The sequence below is a fragment of the Rhinopithecus bieti genome, unplaced genomic scaffold (assembly GCF_001698545.2).
Source record: "Rhinopithecus bieti isolate Rb0 unplaced genomic scaffold, ASM169854v2 scaffold_14454, whole genome shotgun sequence".
NCBI lineage: Eukaryota > Metazoa > Chordata > Mammalia > Primates > Cercopithecidae > Rhinopithecus > Rhinopithecus bieti.
Genome location: NW_016808228.1, coordinates 2,016,683 through 2,027,577, shown reverse-complemented (window position 1 = coordinate 2,027,577; position 10,895 = coordinate 2,016,683). Strand labels below are relative to the sequence as shown.

Below are 10,895 nucleotides of genomic sequence, written 5' to 3'. Positions count from 1 at the left end.
AAAAAAAAGGAATCATGACTCTCTTGCAAATAAAACATGAACATGTATCCAAGCTTTTATTTAACTCACTGATTAATAAGGGAACCAGTAAGATGTCAAAACCAGTTCAAATGGGAATTTGAGGTACAGAGATTTATATTCCAACAAAATTCATTTAGTTCACTCTAATGAATCATTTGCTTTAGCAGATTAGGCACTCCGCAGAAGCATCAGCCAGCTCAGCCTTTGGAGGGAGAACTCCATATTGTTGGACCCATACATATCCTCTGTCCCTGCTGCCAGGAGCTCTTCGTTCAGCCCATTGAGCAGACGCCACAGCAGCGGCATAGAGAGGCTGGCTGACAGCCACAGAGCATGTCATTCTGTCCATCTGATTCAGAGTCTTCTCTGCAGTGGATGCCCTTTAGTGGGCATTCACGTGAGATGCAAATATCTTCAGTCTGTGCCCATTCAAAGGAATTCAGCCACATATCTCTTTCCAAGATTTTCTTGTCACCAATCTTCCAGTCCTGTTCTTTTTAAGGCCCTGACCATCCAGCTAAACCATCAGCGACTGTCCATGAATCAATGTAGGTCTGTATTCTGGCCATCTCTGGACAACCTGGAATTTCTGCCCACTGGAAGGATTCTCCTTCACCACTGTCCTTCACAGTCACCCGAGTGAGTGTGAGTGAATGCTGCAGCTGTTCTCTTTCATGTGGTACCAGCACATATAGACCCATCTGTAATCCAGGCTGGAGGTTTTTCTCCCTCAGTCAACTGGACATAAGCAGCATCCCAAGAGGCCATAGCCGTGGAATGAGGGAGAGGAGGCAAAGCAACAGGAGTTGATGTTGGAAGAGTCTGAGTGGCCTGCTCGTACAATTTACTTAAACCTTCTGAACCTCCCTGGGCTGTTCCAATACGCCATTTCCATTTGATGATAGATGGCTGCTGTATACATCCAGCTTTATGGCTACATAGGTCAGATGACATCCAGTTCGTGATGGGCGCTCAAGCTTCATGGTCAGGCATTCTGCCCCTACCAAGGCCCGGTAGCGAGGCAGAACCTGCTTCTCAAAAGGAGAGTAGTTATCTTCAGAAGAGGTTCTATATTTACTTCAGAATTCTAGAGGTCTGTACTGTCTCCTGTTAGTGCTTGCCAGAGGCTCCGTACAGCATCCCTATTGGACAATTAAAGTCCCACTGGATCTGTTGGATCACAAGACCCAAGTGGTAGGGCCGCTTTACTGCAGCCTGAACCTTCTGCAGAGTCTTCTCTTATTCTGCTCCTCAATCCACCAGCCTGTTAATTGGGTTGAAATAGCACACTCAAACACAGTCTATGTTGCCTTCAAAGTCCAAAATGGCTCACTGTGTCCCCCAAAAATTCGTATATTGAAATCCTAGCCCCCAGTGTGATGGTATTCGGAGATGGCGCCTTTGAGAGGTATTAGATCACGAAGGCGGAGCCCTCATGAATGAGATTATTGTCCTTATAAAAGAGACCCCAGAAAGCTCCTTCACACCTGCTGCAATGTGAGGACACAGCAAGAAGCCTGCTATCTGTGAACAAGGAAGCAGGTCCTTACAAGGCACAGAACCTGCCAGGGCCTCAATCTTGGACTTTTTAGCCATCAAAACTGTGAGAAATAAATGCCTTTATTTATAAGCCTCCCAGTCTATGGCATTCTGCTATAGCAGCCTGGACAGAATAAGACAGCTACCAAGTGCTGTGCCTCTTTTGTAGTGATGCAAGATGCAGCAACTCATCTTTCACCCTGGGAGGGCTATTTCAACATGCTCCAGACCCCTGAACCCCCAGAAATATCACTGCTAGTATCCATTCTGCATCAGTTTGGATCCAATCAGGAGAAAGAAGCCATGGAGTCATATGAACTGAGAAAGTGTAATATAAATATTAGCTATATCAGGGGACTGCAGTAATTAGGAATTGGCCAATAAAAAGTAAAGAGAACTTCAGGCAGTATCAGAGTGATAGTATAAGAAACAGCTGCTGCCCTAGTAATGAATACTCCTTCAACTTCTAGTCAGAATTAAACTGTACAGGGACGGCCCTTTTGTTTGCCATCACTAAACTGTAGAGTCCTTGAGGTCAGGAACCACATGTCTTGTTCTCCATTGTATCTTCAGTGCTAAGGGGGGAGGCCTAGCACCACAAAGGCTCTTACTAAATATGAATGAATACAGCCAATATTGGCCCTCTAGCAGCCCCCAAAATAATTCGCCCTTTTCCTGCCACGTGTGCCGGACCCAAAGAAAGGAATCCCCAACACAGACCTGGGTGCTTTCCAATCTAGAGATGCAGATAATGCCCAAGGGAGCGGTCTGTGAGGGGCCATGTGTAGCCTTTGTCAAGCGCTCCTTAAGAGGAGGCTGAAGCCCAGCCCAGCTTCCCAGACTGTCCCCTCAGGTTCTTAGTCCCCAGACCTGGAGCTAAATAACGCCAGAGTCTCACAGTGCGCCTGATTGCTACAGGAACACATGCGCACCGGCAGGCCTTGCCTTGGGGACTGTAACAGGTGCAGGTAGGATGCCCATCAAAGGCTCCTCTCTCAATCCTGAAAAACCTGGGGCCGGGGCCGGGGGCCGGGGCGGGGCACGGCAGCCCTTCCCTGGGGGAGGCGCGGCCGGGCCAAGAAAACCAGCGAAGGCCCAGGGCCCTCAGCAGAGGCCCGACCATGGCTGACCCGTTGCGGGAGCGCACCACCGTGGCTGACCCGTTGCGCGAGCGCACCGAGCGGTTGCTGGCCGACTATCTGGGGTGCTGCGCCCGGGAACCCGGCACCCCCGAGCCGAGGCCGTCCACGCCCGAGGCCGCCGTGCTGCGCTCCGCGGCGGCCAGGTTACGGCAGCTCCACCGGTCCTTCTTCTCTGCCTACCTCGGCTACCCCGGGAACCGCGTCGAGCTGGTGGCGCTGATGGCGGAGGCCGTGCTCTCCGACAGCCCCGGCCCCACCTGGGGCAGGGTGGTGTCGCTGGTGACCTTCGCGGGGACGCTGCTGGAGAGAGAGCCGCTGGTGACAGCCTGGTGGAAGAAGCGGAGCTTCCAGCCGCGGCTGAAGGAGCAGGAGGGCGACGTCGCCCGGGACTGCCAGCGCCTGGTGGCCTTGCTGAGCTCGCGGCTCACGGGGCAGCACCGCGCCTGGCTTCAGGCTCAGGGCGGCTGGGTGAGCACGCGGCGGACACCGGGACGCGGGGCGGGACGGGCATCCGGGAAGCGCCCACGAGGCCGGCACGATGAGGAACCCACCGCGCCAGCCCCCTGGAACCAGGTTTCTTGAAAGCAGAAAGGCTCGTTTCAGCGGGACTGGAACGTTCGGTGTGAAGTCTGGGGCTTCTCCTCCCCTGGCAGAAAGGCCGGCAGAAATCGGCCTTGTTAGACGGCTCTGAACAGTTCCGAAGCAGCTGCTCAGGCTTAGGTTTGCTCACTTGGACCTTGCCCTGGCCTTAGCCTTCGGGGGCTTTTAGGGGGCACCCACGTTAGCTCTGAACGCTTTGCTCCTATAAAAATCCCCAGCCAATGACGTCGGCAGTGGTGGGGCCCGGGCCAGGTGGGGTGTTTTTCTCCTCTGCCTACTAAATTTGCCTTTGGAGAGACTCGGACCCATTGATCACAACCCCCACGCCTCTCAGCCTGTCCAGAGAGGTTGTGGAGTGTGGTGGTCGCCCAGTGGTGGCGGTGACCCCAAGGTTCCTTAACTTCTAATCCGCTGCACCCAGCCCTCAGTGAGGATGTTTCTGGGCCCCTGGCTTTCAGCTGCAGGCCTTCATCTCTGGTCAAGGTTAGAGTGACAGGTCCTTGACCTGCAGCTGATGATCAAGGAAAGCCACCTGGTGGTGAGCCCACCGCATGCCTCTGGGGCTCTGAGCTAGACCCCATTTCTTTCCCCACCACCTTATTGGCAGTTGATTCAATGACTGAAGTGGCCCATGTTATCGGACACCTATAGCCAGACTATTAAAACCGGCAAGTTTTTTGATCCGAAATGTAGCCTCCTGCGGGTAGTTTCCATTTAGACTTTTTTTTTGTTTTTTTCTTTGAGACAGAGTCTTGCTCTGTGGCCAGGCTGGAGTGCAGTGGTGGATCCTGGCTCACTGCAACCTCTGCCTCCCGGGTTAAAGCGATTCTCCCGTCTCAGCCTTCCGAGTAGCTGGGACTACAGGGGCCTGCCACCTCACCCGGCTAACGTGTGTGTGTGTGTTTTAGTAGAGATGGGCTTTCACCATGTTGGCCAGGATGGTCTCGATCTCTTGACCTCGTGATCCACCTGCCTCAGCCTCCCAAAGTGCTGGGATTACAGGCGTGAGCCACCTTGCCCGGCCCCCATTTAGACCTTCTGTAGTGACAAGTTGGGTTCTATCTGAGAAGGGAAAGGGAAAGGGAGTGGGAGGTGTTAGCATGAACTCCTGCCTTGTTAATAATGTTAGTGTTGGTCTTCAACCCTCTGGGCAGGTGAACTCCCTTCAGCTGCGTGCCTAAGGGCCTCACCTGAGCCCTGTCTCAACATGGCATCTGGCTCCTCGGGGCTGTCTGTCCTGAAGAGATTAGAATTGGAAAGGGGCCCATTGAAGGCTTTTTTTTGTTTGTTTTTAGCTAATCACTGTTGACTCAAGAATAATCTCTTAACACTAAAAAACTGAAATTCTTGGCTGGGGGTAGTGACTCGCGCCTGTAATCCCAGCACTTTGGGAGGCCAAGGCGGGTGGATCACCTGAGGCCAGGAGTTCAAGACTAGCATGACCAACGTGGTGAAACCCCCTCTGTACTAAAAATGCAAAATTAGCCAAGCGTGTTGACGGTCGCATATAATCCCAGCTACTCCAGATGCTGAGCTAGGAGAATTGCTTGAACCCAGGAGATGGAGATGGCAGTGAGTTGAGATCTTGCTACTGCACTTCAGCCCGGGCACCAAGAGCGAAACTCTCTCTCAAAAAAAAAGCTGAAATTCTCAAATTGGGTAAACATAGTTCAGCCTTGTCTCTGCCCATTGCAGTTAAAATGCCACAGCCTGGAGTTCAATTCCCTTCCTAAATGGGGTTGGTGCTTGCTGTAGTCTCAGGTGATAACTTTTCAATCTAGTGACTTGACAGTTTCCCAAAGGGCATCTCTTCTCTGCTCAGAAAAGAGCATAATAAGCTAACTTCCTCCTGGTTTTGAGTCAAGATATGAGTGTTCCTGCACCAAGTGACAAAGTTAAGTGGTTGCTTCTGTTCACCCTCTTAGACTTACCAATCCTCACTCCTCAGGGCCTCCTTATTGCTGGACGTGTATCGGTCAGAATCTCCTTTCCTTTTACTCTCTCAATCCAAACCTTACTTTGCTGTTTAATCGGGAAGTTCCTGCGTGTTTTGAGTGAGGTTCTCAGCATCGTGAGGCAATCTAACTTTTCTCTCTCCCTGCTGTAGGATGGCTTTTGTCACTTCTTCAGGACCCCCTTTCCGCTGGCTTTTTGGAGAAAACTGCTGATCCAGGCTTTCCTGGCATGCTTGTTAACAACAGCCTTCGGTTACCTCTGGACACGATTATTATGAGTTTTAAAATTTTTAACCCACTTCTACCTGCCCAACTGTGACCAACTAAATGACAGAGGTGTGAGAACAAGAACTGAGGGAAAGCACCTTCCCCCACCGCAGACGTTTTTACCTGAATGCGTACAAGGAGTCCTGAGGTGCTGATGTGGCCGGTGTTTTAACTTGTGACAAGTACTCAGGTATGAGGACAAGAATGCAAATGTCTCTTCCCTGAGTGAAAGACATGGGAGTCCAGTGCCTCATTATGCCAAAGAATCGCAGAAGAAACCTCATTCCATTAAATGGGGAAATACAGTGCTATTTGCTAAAACTCAGATAAGAATGCGAACCTCTCATCTCTCCACAACTTCATGTGCTGCTGACTAATTTTAATCATGGCCACAGCTGGGGCAAAATAATCCCCAAAGCAGAAAAAGTCCCAATTTAACAAGGAATGTAATGTTAAAATCACTTATAAGGAATTCTTTGAAACCAAATCCTTTGAAATCTAATTCCTGGGACTTCTAGGTTTTTATAGTTAACATATTAATTTCTTCAATAAATGGTTAACTTCAAAGTTTTAATAAATTTGTATCTTTAAAAAAACTTAGTTGTCTTTCCTGATTCAATAAGCTCTCGTTCTTAGGAGTAAGTAGAATTGATGATAACTTGTTTTTATTGTCTCCTTAAATATACATTTAACAATGCTTGATTTTTTTTTTTCTCAACACTTAACGCACAAGTTCAAAGTCCCTCCCTCCTCTCCCCCTTCCATTCTGCAAACTATCACCCACCTGCAAGGTGATTAACAGCGTGATTCCCTGCACGCCTTCCCGCCCGTTATTATACTTGCATTTTATAAAACTTAACTGGACCTGCTCTTTTGACTTAATCTTATGAGTGCTTTCTCTCCAGAACATGCAGCTCTGCCTCACTGTTTGAACTGTTGCAGTGCGCTCTTCGTTATCACAGGATATTCTGATTTAATTACCTTTTCACTGCTGTGTATTTCAGGGTGTTTCTCCTTTTTGGGGCGACTGGAAACATCACATGGAATTTTTTTGTGAATAGCCTTGCACACATACACAATCACATTGGTAAAAGAATCCTAGAATGAGAATATAGAGAATCTAGTCCCAGTGGATGTGTATTAAAATTTGGCTACTCCCAAGTTATTACTCAAAATAGGCTCGACCAGTCGAAACTTACATCAGGGCATGAGAGTGCTTAGTTCTTCACTCTTGGTGGTGGTGGGGTTTTTTGTTTGTTTTTTACTTGCTCTGTTGCCCAGGCTGGAGTGCAGTGGCAAGATCTTGCTTGGCTCACTGCAATCTCTGCCTCCCAGGTTCAAGTGGTTCTTGTGCCTCAGCCTCCTGAGTAGTTGGGATTACAGGCGCCCATCGCTGTGCCCAGCTAATTTTTGTATTTTTAGTAGAGACGGGATTTCACCACGTTGGCCAAGCTGGTCTCAAACTCCTGACCTCAAGTGATCCAACCGCCTCAGCCTCCCAAAGTGCTGGGATACAGGCGTGAGCCACGCCTGGCCAGATCTATTCTAAATGTTTGCCTTTATGGCTTCAGGGTTTGGGGCCTCCTTAAGGAAGCTCCTTATCCCAAGAGTATAAAAAGTATACTATGTCCTTCGTCACTAATCCATTCTAAATTTCTTTTAGTGTAATATGAAGTAGGGCTCATCTCTTGAAGAGCTGGGGTGGATATTTCAGCATTATTCACAGACAGTCCTTTTTTCCCCTGCTGATTTGAATACATGCTCTATTAGGTTCTGTTGACATCTTTTCATCTACTAATAGCACTGTCTCAACTGCTATGTGTTCCCAGTATATTTGAATATCTGATGGGATAAGTCTAATCCCTTCCTCTGTTCTTCAGAAAAATCCTTGGCTCTTTTAGTAGTGTAAGGTGAATTTTTAAAAAATCAGCTTATAAAAAATCCCTTTGAGGCCCAGCTCAGTGGCTCACACCTGGAATCCCAGCACTTTGAGGGGCTGAGGCAGGCGGATCACTTGAGGTAAAGAGTTCAAGACCAGCCTGGCCAACATGGCAGAACCCCATCTCTACTAAAAATACAAAAATTAGCCAGGCGTGGTGGTACGTGCCTGTGATCCCAGCTACTCCAGAGGCTGAGGAAGGAGAATTGCTTGAACCTGAGAGGAGGAAGTTGCAGTGAGCCAAGATTGCACCACTGCACTCCAGCCTGGGTGACAGCAAGATTCCATCTCACAGAATCCATTCAGGCCAAGTGTGGTGGTTCTCACCTATAATCTTAGCGCTTTCGGAGGCCAAGGCAGTGAGATCACTTGAGCCCAGGAGTTTGAGACCAGACTGGGCAACATAGTGAAACCGTCTTTAGAAAAACTATTTTTAAATTAGCCAGTCTGATCTGAAGAAAAAACAGAATAAAGGAGGACCAAAAACCCAAAAATTAGCCAGGCATGGTGGTGCACACCTGTAGTCCCAGCTACTGAGGAGGCTAAAGAGGGAGAATTGTTTGAGCCCAAGAGGTTGAGGTTGCAGTGAGCCAAGATCACACCATGGCACTCTAGATTAGGTGATAGAATGAAAGTGGATCAATTTGGAAATATATAGTATCTTTACAATATTATCTTCCCTATTTTTTGTTGTTGTTGTGTTTTGTTTTTGAGATGGAGTTTCACCATGTTGCCCAGGCTGGTCTTAAACAACTGAGCTCAAGTGATCCACCCGCCAAAGTGTTGGAATTACAGGCGTGAGCCACCACGCCCGGCCTAATATTGCCTTCCCTTCTAAGAACATGAACTCCTGCTCCATTTATTCAGGTCTCTTATGGTTTTCTCTGTATAGGTTCTATTTAGATGTTTTCCAGCTCTTTGGCTTCTGTCACTACTGGGAATGGACTCTATAGAGGATGTCTGCCTTCCCCAAAGCCACGTCCTCTTGTGATGACAGCTCAGTTTTCCTGCGGGAACCTACCCATCCTCTGTTCTTAGACCACGTGTCTCTGGTGGGGTTGACGCCTCACTTCATTCCACCCCAAGATCGGGACTGTGACCCAGATCTGACCTAGAGAGCCGACCCCTGAGCAAAGCTGGCAGGGGTTGATGCTAGAGTTCCTGTAAACACTGTGACACTTCTTTTCCACTGGAGTATGGAGGGAACCTGCATGGTGGAGAACAGCGCACAGGAGAGAGTCTACAATTTGGAGGCGGGATGGGGTGTGGAGAAACAGTTCTGGTGACATTACTTAAATCTCACAATTTGGCTGTGCCTAAACTACTTGGGACTCAGATTTCCTTTTCTGCTTTGTTGTTGAAAGTAAAACTCAATTCAGTCCCAAATCCGATGATCAATTTTTCCCTATTACACTTATTATTCAGTTATGGATGCCATAAAAGGAAACTTAATGTAAATTCTAAACTGGCTATTTTGAACTCCCATTAGTTCTGTTTCTTTTTCAACACTTGAACTTTCTTTTTCTTCGATAATTGCTTAGGTTCATGAAGGGTAGTGATAACATTCTGTATCTACCAGGAATTCCCTCAGTAGCTGGTCTATTGATGGCCACCTTTTCTTCTGGCATTCTTTTTCACTTTAGCATTTGAAGAGGAAGATGTGGAAGCCTGGCCCAGACCATAATTCAGCCTAGACTCCCTCTAGACACACGTGGGTTCATCCTGCAGCAAGAACCCATCTCCTAACAGTGCGCTGAGCTGATAGCACAGTGGTGAGGCCTGCCAGGGTCAGGGAATGGTGAATGGCTGCAGGAAGGAGTTATTTTTCTGACGTGATAATCATGTCATTGTTTCCTGGCATGTGGATGCTTGTTCCACAAGCTAAATATTCTGGGCTTATAAGAGGAAGGATGATTAGTGTGATGCGAGGCTGATTGCTAGGACAATTTCAATTCTCTCAAGATACAGATTCTTATACCCTGAGATACCATCACCCATCAGCCTGGAAATCACAGGTCTGTCCACTGCAATAGCAGTTCTCAAGGGGTGGCAGTCCTGGAGTCTTGGAGATCAGAGACTTTTGGCCTGATACATGACCATTTGTCTACTACGAAAACTGTTATCTTCTCTCAAGTTTTTCCTGCATTTCTGGCTTCTAGGACTTCCAGGTAAATGCTGTTTGCTTCACTCATTGATTGTTTTTTTCCAGTAGTACTTTCCCTATAACTTTGAAGTCCTTCTGGACCTGCCTCCCTCATCTCCTTGCTGTTTTTCCCCACCAGCACCTGATCATTCCCAGGACATATTCTTTTTCTCTGTTAATCAAAATGTCTTCCATTCTCCCTCTAGTATCCTCGGTGTTCAAATACTTACTAACGATCTTAGTAATGACCTTCGTTATCTTTAATAGCCCACAGGTGCACAAAATCGCATTAGTCATTAGTTCATAACATATTCCTGATTGCTTTATGCATGCATTTTTATTTTTTATTTTTATTTATTTATTTATTGAGATGGAGTCTCGCTCTGTCTCCCAAGCTGGAGTGCAGTGGTGCAATCTCAGCTCACTGCAACCTCCACCTCCTGGGTTCAAGTGATTCTCTCCCCTCAGTCTCCCAAGCAGCTGGGATTACAGGTGCGCACCCCCACGCTCAGCTCACCCTTTGTATTTTTAGTAGAGATGGAGTTTCACCATGTTGGCCAAGCTGGTCTCAAACTCCTGACCTCAGGTGATCCACCTACCTTGGCCTCCCAAAGGGCTGGGATTACAGGTGTGAGCCACTGCGCCTGGCTCAAGCTTCCCAATTTTAAGCCCTATAATGGTGACCCCCAACTTTCAGATGTAGTTCAAATTGCTGAAATTAATTCACAAGAGCCTATGTGATCAGCATTTTATTCAACTTTTATTTCTTTATTCTAAAAAAAAAACAAAAATGGGATGCATGTGCAGACTGTACAGGCTTGTTACATAGGTATGCGTGTGCACGGCGGTTTGCTGCCTCTATTGACCCATCCTCTAAGTTCCCTCCCCTCAACCCTCACCCTTATTCTACTTTCTGGCCTTATCTCCTGCTATGCACAAACTACCCCAACACACACTGTGCCTTCTCCCATCGCTTCCCTGCTTCTATCTGCCCTTCTACCTACTGCATTCGTTTTGCAGCTGAATCCTGCTTGCTATTCTAGAAGCCTCCTTGGGAGGACCCTCTCCTGCACAACATCCTGTACTGTGTGCTCATTCATGGCTCAGCCTGTGGCTGTTGACTTGTGTCACCCCCTCTGAACCATAACGTCCTTGAGGGTGGGACTGTGTCCTACTTACTCCATTTGTATACCCAGAGCCTAGCAGTGTCTGGTATGGGATAGAGGAAGGGACCTATGGAATGAATCCAAGCACCAGTGCTAATTATACACTCCCAGGCTGGGTGAGGT

General features: G+C 48.0%; 1 protein-coding gene across 2 annotated transcripts; it reads left to right on the top strand.

The window, feature by feature from the left end:
- The first annotated feature begins 2,637 nt into the window (after positions 1-2,637).
- BCL2L10 (BCL2 like 10) lies at positions 2,638-6,120 on the top strand. Of its 2 annotated transcripts, none has more exons than XM_017886110.1 (2): positions 2,638-3,170; positions 5,410-6,120. In XM_017886110.1, the coding sequence occupies exons 1-2, from the start codon at positions 2,682-2,684 to the stop codon at positions 5,533-5,535; spliced, it is 615 nt and encodes a 204-aa protein (XP_017741599.1). In that variant the 5' UTR covers positions 2,638-2,681; the 3' UTR covers positions 5,536-6,120. The 2 variants fall into 2 exon arrangements, with proteins under 2 accessions (XP_017741599.1, XP_017741598.1); XM_017886109.1 differs by having other exon boundaries at positions 2,651-3,239; positions 5,409-6,019.
- The last annotated feature ends 4,775 nt before the right edge of the window (positions 6,121-10,895 follow it).

Bases quoted from the DNA above. Each gene is read 5' to 3' on its own strand.
- BCL2L10 (XM_017886109.1), top strand. From the start codon at position 2,682: ATGGCTGACCCGTTGCGGGAGCGCACCACCGTGGCTGACCCGTTGCGC. The intron at 3,240-5,408 runs GATGAGGAACCC...CTCCCTGCTGTA, and splicing joins AGCGCCCACGAGGCCGGCAC to GGATGGCTTTTGTCACTTCT.